Source organism: Hyperolius riggenbachi, chromosome 9 (assembly GCF_040937935.1).
Source record: "Hyperolius riggenbachi isolate aHypRig1 chromosome 9, aHypRig1.pri, whole genome shotgun sequence".
Lineage (NCBI taxonomy): Eukaryota > Metazoa > Chordata > Amphibia > Anura > Hyperoliidae > Hyperolius > Hyperolius riggenbachi.
In genome coordinates, this window is record NC_090654.1 from 265846802 (window position 1) to 265864922 (window position 18121).

Here is an 18121-nt window from a genome sequence, read left to right on the forward strand (position 1 = left end):
GTGTGTGTGTGTGTGTAGGGCATAGTGTACAGAGGACTGAACACAATGTATGGTGCAGTGTGGGTGTGTAGGGCACAGTGTATGGGGCAGTGTGTGTGTGTGTAGGGCACAGTGTATGGGGCAGTGTGTGTGTGTGTGTGTAGGGCACAGTGTATGGGGCAGTGTGTGTGTGTAGGGCACAGTGTATGGGGCAGTGTGTGTGTAGGGCACAGTGTGTGTGTGTAGGGCACAGTGTACAGAGGACTGGGCACAGTGTATGGGGCAGTGTGTGTGTAGGGCACGGTGTACAGAGCAGTGTATGGGGCAGTGTGTGTGTGTGTGTAGGGCACAGTGTATGGGGCAGTGTGTGCGTAGGGCACAGTGTATGGGGCAGTGTGTGTGTAGGGCACAGTGTACAGAGGACTGAGCACAGTATGTGTGTGTAGGGCACAGTGTACAGTGGACTGGACAGTGTAGGGGGCAGTGTGTGTAGGGCACGGTGTACAGTGGACTGGACAGTGTAGGGGGCAATGTGTGTGTGTGTAGGGCACAGTGTACAGAGCAGTGTATGGGGTAGTGTGTGTGTGTAGGGCACAGTGTACAGAGGACTGAGCACAGTGTATGGTGCAGTGTGTGTGTGTGTAGGGCAGTGTATGGGACAGTGTACAGAGGACTGAACGCAGTGTGTGAGTAGGGCAGTGTACAGAGGACTGAGCACAGTGTATAGTGCAGTGTGTGTGTGTGTGTGTGTGTGTGTTATGGCACAGTGTACAGAGGAATGGACAGTGTAGGGGGCAGTGTGTGTGTAGGGCAGTGTACAGAGCAGTGTATGGGGCAGTGTGTGTGTAGGGCACAGTGTACAGAGGACTGGACAGTGTAGGGGGCAGTGTGTGTGTGTGTGTGTGTGTGTGTGTGTGTGTGTGTGTGTGTGTGTGTGTGTGTGTGTGTGTGTGTGTGTGTGTGTAGGACAGTGTACAGAGCAGTGTATGGTGCAGAGTGTGTGTAGGGCAGTGTATGGGACAGTGTACAGAGGACTGAGTGCAGTGTATGGGGCAGTGTGTGTGTAAGGCACAGTTTACAGAGGACTGAGCACAGTGTATGGTGCAGTGTGTGTGTAGGGCACAGTGTACAGAGTACTGGACAGTGTGTGTGTGTAGGGCACAGTGTACAGAGCAGTGTATGGTGCAGTGTGTGTGTAGGGCACAGTGTACAGAGGACTGGACAGTGTGTGTGTGTGTGTGTAGGGCACAGTGTACAGAGCAGTGTGTGTGTAGGGCACAGTGTACAGAGGACTGGGCACAGTGTACAGAGGACTGGGCACAGTGTATGGGGCAGTGTGTGTGTCTAGAGCACAGTGTATGGTGCAGAGTGTGTGTGTGTGTGTGTGTGTGTGTGTGTGTGTGTGTGTGTGTGTGTGTGTGTGTGTGTGTGTGTGTGTGTGTGTGTGTGTGTGTGTGTGTGTGTGTGTGTGTGTGTGTGTGTGTGTGTGTGTGTGTGTAGGGCAGTGTAGAGGACTGAGCACAGGGAATGGGGCAGTGTGTGTGTAGGGCACAGTGTACAGAGGACTGGGCACAGTGTATGGTGCAGTGTGTGTGTGTGTGTGTGTGTGTGTGTAGGGCACAGTGTAGGCAGTGTGTATGGGGCACAACAAGATACAGAGAATTGGTGGTAATTGCAGTGCTGATCTCTCCCCTCTCTCGCAGTTGCTGCAGTCTTCAGGAGTGGCACACGGGATTCTTCCAGGAACAGTCCTGAAGGCTCTGGCATCACAGGCATGCCATGGTAATGACATAGAACAATATGGCTGGCATTGAGGAAAGAGTGAAGGCAGACAAGTGAGAGTTCAGGTGTGTCGGCTCCCCTCAGTGCAGTATAGATTAGGCCTACCCTGAACCAGGCCAGGACTAGTCAGGCACAAAATGGCACTTGGAATTTGGGCGCACCAGATGCCACCATAGTCTGTAATAGAAATTACGGCTATAGCTACGCTCAGGTAGTAAATTGGGTGCTGTCGAGAGACGGTGCCCAAATTATGATAAAAATAGCGTAAATCGGTCACCAGCAATAGCTGGCAGCAAAATAACCTCACCGTCTACAGCAGCCTAGAGAGGGTGAATAGTAATTAATGCTACCAGGACTTGTGCAGGAACAGGGTGACCCGTATTTCGATTTCACCCTGCACCCACATTTCCCGGCACCTTAATTACATGTACATGGCCAGGAATCTCTGGCAACAGTATAGCCCAGGAATTGTCAGTGGAGGGAGTTGCTCACAAAACTCTGCTACCAACTCTCAGTCACACGTATTAAACCTGAACACCGGTGCACAATCCTCCTAGAGCTCCACCTCCCCAAATACTGTATTCAAATATAATCCAAATAGAGGCAGCACAGCAGTCATACATTTGCATATTGTAATTATAGGGGAGGAAGGTGCTCCATTTGTTAGGATTGAGGCACTGAGGTGAAAAAAAAATTATGATATAATGAATTGGTTATGTAGTACAGCTAATTACTAGAACATTTGTAGCAAAGAAAATATTCTCATATTTATTTTCAGTTATATAGTGTGTTTTATAACCTTGCATCTTTCTCTAATATTTGCAGTTTATACAGTACTCAACATTCTAAATGATTTTACAGAGCAGCCCAGCAAACTTTTGACATGTCCTCTGGAAGAGAAAAAGAACATAGAGTGACTGACAGTTGAGATGATAAGTTTCAAAAGTCGTAGAGCTCAATGGCTTAATTGCATAGATAACTGGAGTTTATTAACTCTTCCTGTATTGGAAACAATATTAGACTCATGTCTCTGCGCCTGTTTTATTTCTGCGCTGTACTACAATACAAATAATTATATCATTTTTTTTTTCGCTTCAGGTGTCTCTTTAAGGCGGGAGGAGTCCCATGGGTGGGACCTCTGAGGAGGGAGGGCAGGAGGAGTGGCTGGAGGTATCAGGCAGGGGCTTCTGAGGAGAGAGGAATAGACATGGTGTCTGAGGAGGGAGAGAGAGTAAGACATTTGAGTAGAAAGGGCAGGGATGTCCAAGGGAGAGTGGGAACATCCTAGGAGGAAGTATGAAAACACCTGAGGGATGGAGAGTGGGACAATTGAAGAGGGAGGGCGGGGATGTATCAGGAGGGAGAACGGGACATCTGTGTAATTGGAGGGGCAGAGATATGGGGGGGGGGGGAGAGACATGCAGCAATTCATGTATGTGACTATCATGTAATTGGCAGGGGCAGTGATGGGGGGGGAAGCACACAACAGATCATGTATGTGACTGTCATGTAATTGGCAGGGGCAACGATTGTCATAGTACACGCATCAGATCCTGTATGTGACTCATGTAATTGGCAGGGGCAGTGATGGTGGGGGTGCACTCGCATCAGATCATGTATATGACTCATGTAATTGGCAGGGGCAGTGATTGGGGGGGAAGTACTCGCATCAGATCATGTATGTGACTCTCATGTAATTTGCAGGGGCAGTAAAGTTCGGCGATCCTCTGAGTGTGGAGGAGTGCTGCCACCTAGTGCGTTCCTTGGCTCGGTGCGCTCTGCCATTCCAGTGTGCGCATGGAAGACCCTCCATACTACCCCTGGTGGACCTTCTCCACCTGCTGCCCCAGGAAGAGGTAAGCAATAGACTGGGGGCAGCACACGGGGTGACATTTACCAGGACTGTAACGTGTTTCTTTATCAGCAGATTACTCCAAAGCCGAACCTGCAGCGTCTGCGGCCGCGGTACGATGCCTGGCGCCAGGAGGAGCAGCAGCAGCCTATCACAGCCCAATCACAAGCACAGCCTGTCTGTAAATAGAGTTTTTATTGGCAGAATGGTCTTTGTGTGGTTATTGGTGGAGGAAGACGGTCACAGCTCGTGGTCAGCCGGGTGGTAGAGTTCACTCATCAGTCGGTAGATGTATGAAGGCGCGTTCCCTCCAATATTGGTGATGAACAGGGTGATCAGCTCCGGCGGAACATGGTCAAAGATCGGACAATGAGCACTGACTTTCGACAGGATCTCACCTGCAAAGTGCAAACGTAATAGCCATGTGTGTGCAGTATATATGGGGGGGGGGGGTGTCAGAGGAGAGCAGAGCGAACGGGGGAGGAGTCAAAGGAAGAGCACACAGAGTACAGGGGAGGAGTCAGAGGGAAGCAGAGTACAGGGGAGGAGTCAGAAGGGAGCAGCGTAGAGAGTACAGGGGAGAAGTAAAAAGGGAGCCAGCGCACAGAGTACGGGGAGGAGTCAGAAGGGAGCAGCGCAGAGAGTACAGGGGAGAAGTAAAAAGGGAGCAGCGCACAGAGTACAGGGGAGGAGTCAAAAGGTTGCAGCGCAGAGTACAGGGGAAGAGTCAGAAGGAAGCAGCTCACAGAGTAAAGGGGAGAAGTCAGAGGGAAGCAGTCCACAAGGAAGAGGGCAGAAGGGCACAGCGCATAGAGTACAGGGGAGGAGTCAAAAGGGAGCAGCGCACAGAGTACGGGGAGGAGTCAGAAGAGATTAAAGGCCGGTTCACACTTACTTAAATATAGAATCTGCTTCCACTTGTTACAAAACAGAACCCAGAGTCCCAACTTGGCACATTTTCCCAAACTGGACAGAAAAATGTGTCCAATGAAAGCCTATGAGAACAGACACTATCTGTATTCACTAGGCTAGATGCCGCATTCGTGTCACCCGTTTCAATCGCCACCGTGACATGATACTCACGTGTCCCACTGCCGCTCGGTCCCTTCTAAACAGCCCGGTGGCCACAGGATTTTCGTTGGGCTGCAAAAGACCAATGGGAATCCTCAGCAACGGAGAATTCTCAATGGTTCATGTTGGACTCCCTGGTGCTAAGGAGCATTGGCTTGCTGCAGCCTATAGAGAGCCCAATGCTTCTGCTGGCCTCCGGGCTGTTTAGAGGGGACCGAACGGCGGCAGGACAGGTGAGCGGCGTTGCGTACAGGCGAACGTGATCTACGCAGAAGGGGACGGCCACATTGTGTTTGATTTTTGCATTTGGGTGCAGAACGGACGGGACCCATTTGCCTCGTAGATGTGCTTACCACTTCCGTTCTGTATCCGCTCAAGTGTGAACCGACCCCAATGCGGCAAGGGGAGGAGCAGCATACAGGGGAAGGTTCAGAGAAACTACTCCTACCTTCAGAGAAAGGAAGTACTTCTTGTGGTGACACAAACTTGTGAAAGGAGTCCTCCTCATTGGGGAACTGTAGAGAAGGGAAAAAAGGAGTCACGTTTGTCCCCCACGGACCATGCCCCCCACCCAACCACGTGACATACCTGTGGAGACAGTTTGAACATGGGCGCACACACGATCAGCGGAGTGGAATGATGTTTGGCGGCCAGGGCGAGAGCGTGCGTTCCAGAGACGGCACGCAAGGAACCATTGGCCAGGATTGTCTTTGTGCCGATGATGACCTGATAAGAGATAGGCTGTGAGAAGACCCCATCTGGAGCAGGTCTGAGAACAGAATGGATTTGGCAAACCTGGCCTGCATTTATTTCTACTACCTGCCTGGGTCATATTAGACAATGATGAAAAATTGCCAAAAAGTTACTACTACAAGGTGGCGTACGAAAGATGGGCCTGGCTGCCTGTCACGTGCAAGAGTATACAGGCAGACTCCATGGGCTTGCTTCAAATAGCATGCCTTATCAGAGTTAACACGCCTTATCAGAGTAGTATAGCGAGCACTACAAACATGCCTGCTAATTGGCAATGATGAGAGCTGCACTCTTTAAAGAACATTATCCTCGCACTTTGATTGGCCCAATAGGCTACCTATCACTTGACAGGCAGCCTATTGGGCCAAAGTGTGGGGATAATGTCCTTTAAATTGATTGGACCCGCAAGAGCTCAGGGCAGGGCGAGTGGAGCTCTCGTCATTGCCAATTAGCAGGCATACGTTCGTAGCGCTCGCTATGCTACTCTGATAAGGCATGTCAACTCTGATAAGGCATGTTATTTGTCTTAGTGAATCAAGCACAATGTCTCTATGTGACTTGCTACCTGCTATATGTGCAATTATGTCATATGGCAGCAGATGCTGGCTTCATTAACCACTTCCCTAGTAAGGTTTTTTTCCCCTTCTGTACCAGAGCAATTTTCACCTGTCAGCACTCCTCCCATTTATTCGCCAATAACTTTATAGCTACTTATCACAAAGAAATGATCTATAGCTTGTTTTTTTGCCACCAATTAGGCTTTCTTTGGGTGGTACGTTTTGCTAAGGATTATTTCATTCTAAAGGCATTTTAAACGGGAAGAAGAAGAAAAAAAAAATGGAAAAAAATTCATTATTTCTCAATTTTCAGCCATTATAGTTTTAAAAATAAAACATTCTACTGTGGATAAAACCCACGTATTTGTCCTGGTTATTACAACATCTCTATATAAAATACAAGTGTCCCTGTGTCTGTGCTTTGCGCTACTGTGCATGTCAAGCACTGAAAGCCGTTCGGACAGGGCGCAGGGCAGCCTAGCACCCATTTTTTAGTTGGCAGACTTTTTTACTTGGCATCCTATAATAATAATAGGCAAGTGTCAGTGCGTCGGTCCGTGTGTCAGTGCTTTTTAGCACTGCGCATGTGCAGGGACAAGATGCAGTGACACTGCCGAGAGCCGGAGGAGGACGAGGCCAGAAGGGGCGGGCGTGTGTGTGCCGTGCGCACGGCGGAGTAGTGACAGACCTAGCCTGTTTTTAAACAGGCTGAGGTCACTAGTTTAATAGATTTCCACACAGGGACAGACGCGAGGAACTTGTATTGTTTTATATAAAGAGATAATGTTTTTTTTTTCTGTTTTACATCCATCAGTAATTACAATCCCATAATTGCTAAAATAATAGAAATACATGACATACATATTAAAAGAAAAAGTTCAGTCCCTAAGCTAACTACTTATGTATTTTTTTTAAATGAGACAAATTTAATTTAATTTTAATAAAAAGACACAAACCATTAGAATTGACGCCTTACCCTCCTCTCCCCCATAGTAACCCAAAGTGGGAGTGGGAGGGGGGGGGGGGGTGCGTGCATAAAACGCCTTGACCGTTTTGAGCAAAACTTGGTATACAGATCCCTTACTACCTGGGATGATGATATGTTCTGGGGGTCCCCCCGGCACACCTGGGAGGAGCTACAAACAGCAAATCAGATTTCACCCATTCAGGTCAATGGAAAAAAAAAAAAATAAGCTGCCAGAGTCCCCACTCTTGGCACAGTTGGTCACTTGGTGACCAAGGCTACAAACCCAGAAAAAGTGGGCGGTGCATAAAACAGCCATTCAAATTTCATCCATTCATTCATTTTAGATGGGAAACGGTAAACTGCAGTCATTCTTACACGGTTATTGGCAGGGTTCTCAAACTTGACACAGTTGGCTACTGGGTGACTGGGATTAATATTCAGAAATGTGGGTGGAGCCTACAAAAAGCTAATCAAAATTCACCTATTGATTTTCAAGGGGAATATTTAAACTGTTGCCATTCTTACACTGTTAATGGCAGAGGCCTCAAACTTGCTACAGTCAGTCATTGGGTGACTGGGGCCGAATTATTGCGTTTTTTTAAACTTCGGCTCCGTCTTCTGACGGCGCCGACGTTGCTCACTGAGCGCCGCTGTGGATGTGATTCCTATAATGCTCTATGGTGGCGCCGGCTGAGCCCAAATCTAGCAGCACTGAAAAGCACTGCTCTGAATTAGACAGGCTAAACTCACTCAATACATACAGGGTGCACTTCTCTACGTTTTCCTTCTGTCCTGTGCAAGAGTTCGGGTCCACTTTAAAGAGACTCTGAAACGAACAAAAATTGCTATTTTTACGTGCTAGTTCGCTTCAGAAGTCTCATTAGGTGTAAACCGCCGCATGCCCGCCGCAAAACGAGCGCTTTAGACCCCCCCCCCCCCAAATCCTGGGGCAAACATCCACGACCAACTTGGTAGTGGATTCTGCTGCCCTGAGAGGCAGAGTTTTCTGCTATAGCTCTGCCTCTCCTGCTGTCAATCGCCATGCGGATCTCCGCCTCTCCCCCGACCCTCTCTGTGAAGGAAGAGTGTGAGGGGCGGGGAGAGGCGGCGATCCACATCAGAGGCAGAGCTGCAGCTGAAAGCTCTGCCTCTTTCAGGAAGCATCGGCTGGATTGACCCCCGGGGATTTGGGGGGGTCTAAAGCGCTCGTTTTGCGGCGAGGCTGCAGCGGTTTACATATAATGAGAGGACTGAAGCGAACTAGCAGGTAGAAATAGCAATTTTTGTTCGCTTCAGTCTCTGTTTAATACACTAACCTTTCAGCAACCCACACTATAATCTGATATGACCCAGATGAGTTTAGTAACAGCAGTGAATTATGATATTCTCAGGAGAGCCCCGTTACTTGCCTTGTTCACTCGAGACATCACGGCAAAGATGGCGGCATCCGTGATCACCGTCGTCTCGATTCCCGCCTTAGACAAACTGACCGCCATATCGTGGCCCTGTAAACAGGAAGAGTCAGCTGCAGACGTGAGACATGTGACCCCCGGCCGATGCATTGCTGACCACTTACCTGACAGAAGGGGGCGCACTCTGCCACTATGACGTGGAACGTCCGCTTTTTCCGCGCTTCCTCCAGAAAGCGCTGCACAGTCCGTGAGCGTCCAATCGTCATGATAACCTCATTGAAGTGTATGTGCTCCTTGGCCTGTGTGGCTATGTTGTCGGTGGTGCCCTCTGGTGGCAGAAAGTCTCCAGTCAGACAGGTACAGAGGATGAGGAGACATAGATACAAGTATAGGATGGGAGAATGGTGGTGGGGGTGGAATGCTCTCCAGATAGATACCAATACTGACAATAGGAAATCACTCGAGATCTGTGAAAGAATGATTACCTAGTTCAATCAGGAGCTCATTCACGGCTTCAATGACGTTGGCCTTCAGTGGTGGAAACGAGGTGTTGAAGTCATCACTGAATTTCTCTGCCGTCACCAGCTTGTGGAGAGACTCCTGCTGGTCACTTTCCTCACTGCAGCCTCGCAGCCTGCACAACCAGGGAGGAAAATCAATAGCCGGTAGCCCATAGTAACTGTATCTCATTTCACTACAGCCAAATCACTGTGGAATGGTTACACAGCAGGGCAGATTTATCAACACCAGTGTAAGAAGAATTGATGCACATCCAGGGAAAAATAAATGCAGTAGAGGAACAATGGCTCACAGCGACCAATCAGATCAGTGATGTGGAGACGTCGGACCAGTACTGCTCCAGCTTCCTTGGAAAGATATGGATAAATCTGCCCCAGTTCATGTGATGAAATACCCCACATACGGAATGAAGGGAATGTGCAGGTTTCTTCTCAGGAGCTGGATTATCTTACCCATACCAGGAAAGATATATATTCTCCAGAGAGTTATCAAACTCCTGTGTAGCTACAATACTTATTAGATAAGCCGAATTCAGACAGCAGAGAACCTCCAAGTTATGTAATTTGGGATGATGTTGAGGATTTTTTTTTACTTAAAAGCACACCTAAAAAAAGTGAGAGGGATATGATATGGAGGCTGACATATTTATTTCCTTTTAAACAATGCAAGTAGCCTGGCTGTCCTGCTGAGCTTCGATCTCTAAAACTTTTAGCCATAGACCCTGAACAAGCATGCAGATCAGAGGTTTCTGACCGGATTAGCTGCATGCTTGTTTTAGGTGTGCGATTCAGACACTACTGCCGCCAAAAAGATCAGCTTGGGGGAAAGATTCAGATGCTCTTTCTGCTACAAAAAACAGTATTCATCCCCGGCTCCCATTTTTGATCTTGCACTGTTAGGGCTGAGCCCACTACAAAGCTTGTGATTTTGGAGATAAACGCAGGATATATGCAGCATTTTGCAAGCGTTTACAAGTTGCCTAAATCGCTGGAAAATGCAGCACAAAATGCTTACACAAAGTGCTAGCGATTTCTAGCATGTCCCTGTCTTTAAAGGAAACCTGAGATATAACAATATAAAAGTTTTATGCATACTTGGGACTTCCTCTAGTCCCCTCCAGATTGATCTTTCGCACGCCGTCTTCCTCCGCCTCCACGTTAGCCTAGTAAAAGCCCTGTTAGCTTGGCCAGTTGGGGTGTACTGCTCAGACGCAGAACGCTCCCAGCCCTGGGAGAGAGACGGGGATGCGCGAGGGTGAACTGGCCCAGCTGACAGAGCTTCAACCGGCCAAACAAGAAGGCGGAGGAAGACAGCGTAGAAGCGATTGATCCGGAGGGGGCTGGAGGAAGCCCCAAGTATGCACAGAACTTTTATATCGTTATATCTCAGGTACACTTTAGGGAGTTTCCACTGCTTTATTGAAGCCTCCGACTGGACTCTTAAAGGCTGTGCTCATTCCCTCAGTGACGTCATTAATCAGTGTGACCATAAATGGCTAATGATGTCACTGTGGGAAACCCAGCAGGTGTATGGATGTACAAAGTTGCTGAGTTTCCTGGCTATGACAGGAGGAAACGCCAGTCAAGCGAAAAACACTCCTCCATCACCAAAAGAAGAACAGGAGGAAGAGGGAACTGGACTGAAGAACCTGGAAAACAGGATCAGTACAAAAATCACCCAACTCCGGCTTCTCGGTTCATGAAACCACCAAATCCAACTCCAGTTACCCAATAATTGCTCCAACTCCTCAATTCTGACTTCACAGCCCTGATATAAACCTCTCTCCTCACACATCTCCACCGAGCCATTTCTGAAGAGCCTATGCCCAACAGCAGTGAGACAGAGGCCCCCCCCCCCCACTGCAGTAATCCTCCTCCCTCACCACACAGCCAATGATAAGCGACCCCACATATTCACCACACATGTGGGAGGGGGCCAAGGTTGGTGGCGGCTCACCTGCCGTATTCCTCACGGATGAGTTTGAGGACACGTCGCACCAGATTGCCCACGGTGGTCTCTGAGGGTTGTGCTGCCTCCATTCTTCGCCCTTCCCTCCGGATAATCTCCATCAGTTCTCCTGCAAAAAGACAGGTCCGTTACACAGGTCATGTGACACCTGACAGGAGCGGATCTATGACCTCTTCTATATACTGTATCTCACAAAGGGAGTGAACTTCTCACATTGTAAATATTTAATTATACCTTTTCATGGGACAACTCTGAAGAGAAGACACTTTTATACAAGCTGTACACTGACTACATTGTATCAAAGTATAGACTTGCTGCAGGGCTGTGGAGTTGGAGTCGGCAATTTTTGGCTAGCTGGAGTCGGGAGAAAATGCACCGACCCCTAATGAATTTAAACTGTAATTAAAATAGAAAATAAGATAAAATCTTCTATTTCTCAGATAATAGTCATCATGAATAAAATATATATATATATATATATATATATATATATATATATACACACACACATATTGTGGTGCAGTGTACAGTGTGTGGGATAGCAGTAGGGAGAAGAGATAATGTACGCGGCAGTGTGTATAGGGCAGTGTACATAGGACTGGGGTGTGTGTGTGTGTGTGTGTGTGTGTGTGTGTGTGTGTGTGTGTGTGTGTGTGTGTGTGTGTGTGTGTGTGTGTGTGTGTGTGTGTGTGTGTGTGTGTGTGTGTGTGTGTGTGTGTGTGTGTGTGTGTGTGTGTGTGTGTGTGTGTGTGTGTGTGTGTGTGCGCGCGCGCGCGCGCGCGCGCGCGCGCACACACACACATCAAACCATAGTCTTTTGAAAATGAAAGATCACAGACCAATCTTACCACCCTTCATGTAGTATGAGAGCCACACCTTCACAGTCTATTCTATGGAGCTGAACTCCCAATCAGATAAAAAAATCTTTGCAAGATGCTGTACACACAGATGCTGTACAGACACAAAAGATCAGTATCTGCAAAAGATCTGTTCCTGCCAAAGATCCATTCCTGCAAATTGCATTCATAGTCTATGAGATCTGCAGATCCTCATACACACCTTGTTTAACTGACATTCATCTGCAGATCAGACAATCATCTGCAGATCTGAAAATCCATCCTGGTGGATCTGATCTGCAGATGAATGTCAGTTAAACAATGTGTGTATTATGATCTGCAGATCTCATAGACTATGAATGCATTTTGCAGGAACGGATCTTTTGCAGGAACAGATCTTCTGCAGATACTGATCTTTTGAATGTCTACAGCATCTTTGTGTGCAGCATCTTGCAAAGATTTCTGTCTGATGGGGAGCTCAGCTCCATAGAATAGACTGTGTAGGTGTGGCTCTCATACTACATGGAAGGGGGTAAAATTGGTCTGTGATCTTTCATTTTCAAAAGACTATGGTCTGATGTGTGTATGAGCCTTAAGAATAAAGCCTGATATGTAGCTGTGTCACTAATAGAGATGGTCAATGAGATGGAAATAATTTTGGGTTGATGCATAAAATGTATGCACTCCCGTTGCTCATGAAATCAAATAATTTGATATGTTAAAATTTGGTTTGGTGACTACGAATTAAAGGGTACCGGAGACGGATGAAAAGAAAAGTTTTATACATACCTGGGGCTTCCTCCAGCCCCCTTCAGGCCAATCAGTCCCTCGCTGTCCTCCTCCGCCACCTGGATCTTCTGCTATGAGTCCTGGTAATTCAGCCAGTCAGCGCAGTCCAGCCACGTGCCACTCCCACAGCCAGGAACATTCTGCACCTGCGCAATAGTGCTGCGCAGGTGTAGTACGCTCCCGGAGACGGAGTGTGCACTACGCCAGACTGGCTCAAGTACCTGGGACTCATAGCAGAGGATCCAGGTGGTGGAGGAGGACAGCGAGGGACTGATTAGCCTGAAGGGGGCTGGAGGAAGCCCCATGTATGTATAAAACTTTAATTTCATCTGTTTCAGGTTTACTTTGTTACACGGTAGTACTATACTCTACATATGCACTCCCCACAAAGCTGCAGGGAATCCACTGAGAATGTTGTGCACATTGAACACAGAGGTGTTGTATATCACCCATAAACCTGGTTCAGATTGTACATGAAGAATGTGTAATAGAGGAAGAACCCCCTCATTCTCCTGCAGAGTACCTGCACATCACTCTTACATGTACCCACACTTACATTGCCTAGGGCCTGATAGATGTTCTTTGTTCCTGTCTTCTACAAGTAATCTTACCTAGGACTAGTTTTAGTCTATGACTAAAAGTAGAGGCAAAAGATCAGCCGGCTAGCCTGGTATTGTTCAAAAGGGAATAAATATGGCAGCCTCCATATCCCTCTCACTTCAGTTGTATTTTAAAATTCCGAAGCATTGGCAGTTAAGAGATGCATTTCATGTTACATACTTTCAATTAACAAAATTGTAATATGCAAATTAGAGGAGTCGGTGTAATCCTAACCTGAGGAGTCAGAGTCGGTGGAATTTTGTACCGACTCCACAGCCCTGATTTGCTGTACCAATAACATAACAACACACATCAATTAACCCTTACATTTTTATTATTATTTTTTTTTAAATCTACTTCCCTGCGCCAGCTATTTTGGCATACTGGTGACTGAATGTTTTGACAAGCTCTACATATTCCATAGTCCACATATGTCAGTAGGAATTGTGTATGAAGGCAAAAAATTGAGATTTGATACAAAATTGTGATAATTATGAAAATCTATAGAGCTTGTAAATGGGCTAATCCAATCCTGGAAACATGGGGTCGGTCCATTTCAAGCTGCATAGATATTCATCAACGTTTCCATAATTCTGCATCCACTTATTTGCATATGGAAGTAAAATTGATAGTTTATAACAAAATGGCCACCTGTAAGCCATATGCACACTTCCTTTAGGCTACTTTCACACCAAGACGTTGCGTTTTAAAGAGTAACTGTCAGGCTGCAGAAGCTAATTTAAACCCCTATTCTCCTGTGTTAAACAGTTTAGAAGGAAGCCAAAAAGGCAATACTGTAGTAAAAAATCTCTCTTACATTTGATGTGTGCTTATCAGCAAAGCTGTTAGACCCAAGCTCTTAAGAGGACGCAAGCCGCATACCATACTGCAAAGCATTCTGGGGCCCTCCCCTCGGCTGCTAATGAGAAGTTACAGTATCAAGTTTCAGCAGCTTGTAACTCAGTCCAGCGCACAGCACTGAAAAATCTCCGGGCAGAGTACACTGCAGGAGTCCGCTATTGTTCCTAGCCACATGGCTAATTAATATTCACTGCACACTAGTGTTATTCAGTAGGAGCTTTTCTGTGATCAGGAAGCAGGCAGGACATGACGACATATTTGGCTTCATAGGAGACAGACAAACATGGAACCTGCCATGAGCTGTCAGGAGCATCAATCTCTGCATATACTATATACAAATTCTGTGAAGTACAAACGTGGACAGTGAAATGCATATGTAATGTAAGTACAGCCAATCTTTAGCTACTGATATATGTGTTTATTTTCTCTGAGACCTTATACCTAACAGCTCCTCTTTAAGGGACGTTATGGTCACATAACGTGCCCCTAACGCAACGCATGGTGGTGTTGAAGTTGGACGTCAGATTGAGCCGCGTTATGCAGCTCTCAAAGCAGCCGCTCCAGGTTAGTGACAGGAAGTCCGGATCTTTTTAAGGATTCGGATCATTTGAATCGGATAATTGAAAAGATCCGGATCTTTGAACCAAATCATTTGAATCATTTTACTAGGGAAGCAGACTGGGTGAAATGACTTTCCCTGCACTGTACATTCTGTATGTTCCTGTTTCTTCCAGACAGACATCCACTGTAAACCGAATCTTTCACTGTAATGATCCGGATGATTCGACTCACAAAAAAGATCCGGATCGAATGAATGATCCGGACAACACTACAGTTCCACCACAAGTCACCACAGTGCAGTGAATACTAATTAGCCATGTGGCTGGCTGCGGAGGAGGAGGAGGAGGGGAGACCTCCTCCTCCAACATTACTGATCATGTGCAAACAGTCTAACGTGGCTTAGCCCAGTATAACGTACAGCATGCAGCACTTTGTTTAAACGTGCTGCGTTACTATGAAACCCAACGTGTGCACTGTGAACCAGCACATTGATTTTACAGTGCTGTGAGTTAGGCTGCGTTACTGGCTGCTGTAATGTGGGACTTTAACGTCCCACTGTGAAACCAGCCTTATAGTATACATTTATCCTTAGAAATAACAAGTTCTCTTGTTCGCAGTTTCACACAGTCTTATGACATAGGAATGTGCAGCTATGGGATGTCAGGTTGCTATCTTGCAGATAAGAGACAATGCAGTGTATGCCACAAGCTATAACCTTGAGTTACACTGATCCATTGTCCAGCAGCAAATATCTATGAGCCAATTAAATGTTTAACAAGCTTACCTACTTAGATATTTATAAATATTAATGTATGCATTTTGTAGCATCCAATAAATTACTGTAGTTAGCTCCTATGTTAGGAATCCTACTGAGATTAAGCTAGGCGGAATAATTAGAATTTGTAATTCATACCAAAGTGTATGGGCCAATGCACACCAAAAATCGTTAGCGGATATGCAAATACTAGCGGTTTTTGAAGCTGTTTTTCAAAGCGATTCTAGGCATGTTTAGAGAGATTTTCTAACCATGCCTAGCATTTTTTTGGAGTGTTTTTGTGTAGCAAATTATTATTTTGTTAGAGATTTTTGACAGCTAGATTAGTGATAATTTCCACATTTTTTCCACATTCACAAAATTTTACTGCATGTTTTCCGCATGCGGGCACAATGTGTAAAAAATTGGGGAAACGTGTAATTACATAGTAACCATGCGGAAACCATTCGTAAAAAAAGTGGCATAAAAAATAATATTGAAGTCCAGCAAACAGCGCTCAAGGCTCCAGACTACATTTAACCTTCCTGGCGGTAAGCCCGAGCTGAGCTCGGGCTATGCCGCGCAGGAAGATATCTCAGCCCCTGGTGGGGCGATTTGCTCCATTTAAAGTGCTGTGTGCGCAGCTAGCACTTTGCTAGCCGCGCGCACAGCTTGATCGCCGCCGCTCTGCGGCGATCGCCTGCACGCAGCGGCGCAAGAGGGACCCCCCCTCCGCCAGAGCCCTACACTGCCCGGACCAATGAGTTCCGGGCAGCGCTATGGGCTGGATCGGAGGCGTCTGACGTCAGGACGTCGGCTGACGTCATTCCGATCGTCGCCATGGCGACAGGAGAAGCCAAACAGGGGAGCGTGTTATATACGCGTTCCCGTTTGCTATTGATGCCGGCGACGATCGCACTAGAGGGACACATGCGCCGTCTAGTGGTGTTTCATGTAGCTATTTTTGATAGGGTAGGAGGCGCCCGGTGGGATAATTCGGATCTATATGGTTCTATATGGTAGGTACAACATTAAGGAAACAGAATGGTGTGATCCTACCTTCTAGGTGTCCCTTATGGGAAATATACAGATCAAGACGTATACTTGTATAGTTGAAGTTTATTTGGAGCACAGACAGGTCAATAGAGGTGCCTATTTTCCGAATGTGCCTGGAATCCGAGCGCCATCATTTCATGTAGCTACCACTCTGGTAGCTTTACATGAAACAAAAAAAAAATAATAAAAAAAAAAAAAAAAAAAAAAAGGATTTTTGCCTATATGGCAAAAAAAATTACCTGCCAAGAGGGTTAAAGAGAACCCGAAGTGGGTTCTAAGAATCCAATTAGCATACAGAGGCTGGTTCTGCATACAATGACCAGCCTCTGTTGCTATACTGTTTCTCCGCAGCCCCCCTCTGAGCTCTGCTGTCCCTCATTAATAATTTGCCGTGCTGGCGACAGGCAGCGTGTCGCCAGCGGGCTCTTTACATGTGAAGTGTCAGTCTGCCGCTCCCCCGCCTCCTCCACAGCGCCGGTCCCCGCCCGCGTCCCTTCCCACCACTCAGCCATTTCAGTCGGGAATTTACCGCAAGTGCATTTCCGCATGCGGAAAATGATTGTGAATAGAGCCCAATATCACTAGCCAACTTATTCAAAAATAAAATATGAAAATCCAAAAGCGGAACACAAAATGCAGAAATTTAGTAATTTTTGCAGAACACTCCTCTAGAAGCTTGCACGCAGTTTATTTTTTGCAGAAAACTGATATATACACACACACATGTCCTCCAGTTATTACATCTTATAAGAGGCGGGGCTTGTATAGGACTAGTAGTGACCACGCCCGGAGGTGGAGCCTCTACTGTCAGTATATGGGGCTCGTGCAAGGGGCGGGGCCTCACCCGCGTTGCTCCATCTGGCCTGGGCGATGATGCGGCGCAGCAGGTAGACGGTATCCCGTGCGGTCTCCTCCGAGCTCGGCCCGCCTCCTCCTCTCTTCAGCGCGGTGATAAACGCCTCGACCCGCTCCGAAAGCTCTGACTCTTTCTCCGCGCCGCCCGGCATTCTCTCCCCGCAGCAAGACCTACGTGCCCGGGACAGCCAATCACAGCGCGGAGCAATGGGCTGGCCAATCAAAATAGACAAGCGCAATGCTGACCAATCACAGCGCGGGGCCTTTCAGCGGAGAGCCGCAGAGAGGTCCATGTGACGCGCAGCAGCCAATCACTGTGCATGGTGATACCTGTTTAGTCACGCTGTGGAGGAAATCACGTGATCAGTGCCCTGCCGACGTTGTCTCCGCCCATTATGTAGTGACAGAGCTCAGCATCTCTTCAGTCACGTGTTGCCGAGATAGCATTTTCCTTCTGTCAGTTCGCAATCGCATCAATAAGCGCTTTTTACGTTCATTTTGTGGCATTTCTCCTTTCTTTATACAGAGAATGTTAATCTTCATGTGACGTATCAGCCCGTAGTACTGCATCACATTCATGGAGCTAGTGACTGGGGAAGCACAGAAACGTTTTTATTATTATTTTTTATTTAGACTGCGCCAACATTGTCTAGCGCTGTAAATAGAACAAAACAAATACATGGGAACATAGATACATGAGGGGATCAAAACTCTGTACAAACAGGACATCCAGCTATTTGTAGTGATGTGCGATTAGTATTTTTAATTCTGATTGGATCTTTCAATTAATAAAACATTTTTACAGTGTGCAGTAATTTAAAAATGCTAGCAAATCGTGCCAGTGTTTATATACTTTACATTGCAGAAATGCTCAGCAATGCTGCATGTCCTGCGTTTGCGATTTTGGTAATTGCAATCGCTCCAGTGGAATTTGTCCCATCCATTAACA

The 18121-nt window shown here is 46.9% G+C and overlaps 2 protein-coding genes across 7 annotated transcripts in view; one reads left to right on the plus strand and one right to left on the minus strand.

The window, feature by feature from the left end:
- Window positions 1-3819, plus strand: part of MLH3 (mutL homolog 3) — a 24319-nt gene extending 20500 nt beyond the window's left edge. For 3 of the 5 annotated variants that reach the window (XM_068254512.1, XM_068254513.1, XM_068254511.1), the window contains exons 11-13: window positions 1683-1761; window positions 3466-3617; window positions 3686-3819. In XM_068254512.1, the coding sequence (XP_068110613.1) occupies window positions 1683-1761; window positions 3466-3617; window positions 3686-3802 (348 nt within the window). In that variant the 3' untranslated portion in view covers window positions 3803-3819. Of the gene's footprint in view, window positions 1-1682; window positions 1762-3465; window positions 3618-3685 lie in introns of those variants that run through there. The other 2 variants (XM_068254514.1, XM_068254515.1) reach the window with 2 other exon arrangements.
- Window positions 3790-17402, minus strand: EIF2B2 (eukaryotic translation initiation factor 2B subunit beta). 2 transcript variants are annotated; one of them, XM_068254520.1, is made up of 8 exons: window positions 17162-17398; window positions 10849-10969; window positions 8859-9007; window positions 8538-8701; window positions 8371-8466; window positions 5273-5410; window positions 5133-5199; window positions 3790-4011 (listed from the first exon to the last, which is right to left on the minus strand). In XM_068254520.1, the coding sequence occupies exons 1-8, from the start codon at window positions 17322-17324 to the stop codon at window positions 3854-3856; spliced, it is 1056 nt and encodes a 351-aa protein (XP_068110621.1). In that variant the 5' UTR covers window positions 17325-17398; the 3' UTR covers window positions 3790-3853. The 2 variants fall into 2 exon arrangements, with proteins under 2 accessions (XP_068110621.1, XP_068110622.1); XM_068254521.1 differs by lacking the exon at window positions 3790-4011 and adding an exon at window positions 7723-7787 and having other exon boundaries at window positions 17162-17402.
- Between the last annotated feature and the right edge of the window lie 719 nt (window positions 17403-18121).

What these genes read in the sequence shown, in the direction of transcription:
- EIF2B2 (XM_068254520.1), bottom strand. Translation starts at nt 17,324, where the DNA reads ATGCCGGGCGGCGCGGAGAAAGAGTCAGAGCTTTCGGAGCGGGTCGAG. An exon ending in AGTGCGCCCCCTTCTGTCAG is followed by an intron (nt 8,467 to 8,537) that starts GTAAGTGGTCAG and finishes TCCTGTTTACAG; the next exon opens with GGCCACGATATGGCGGTCAG. An exon ending in AGTACTTCCTTTCTCTGAAG is followed by an intron (nt 4,012 to 5,132) that starts GTAGGAGTAGTT and finishes TGCACTTTGCAG; the next exon opens with GTGAGATCCTGTCGAAAGTC.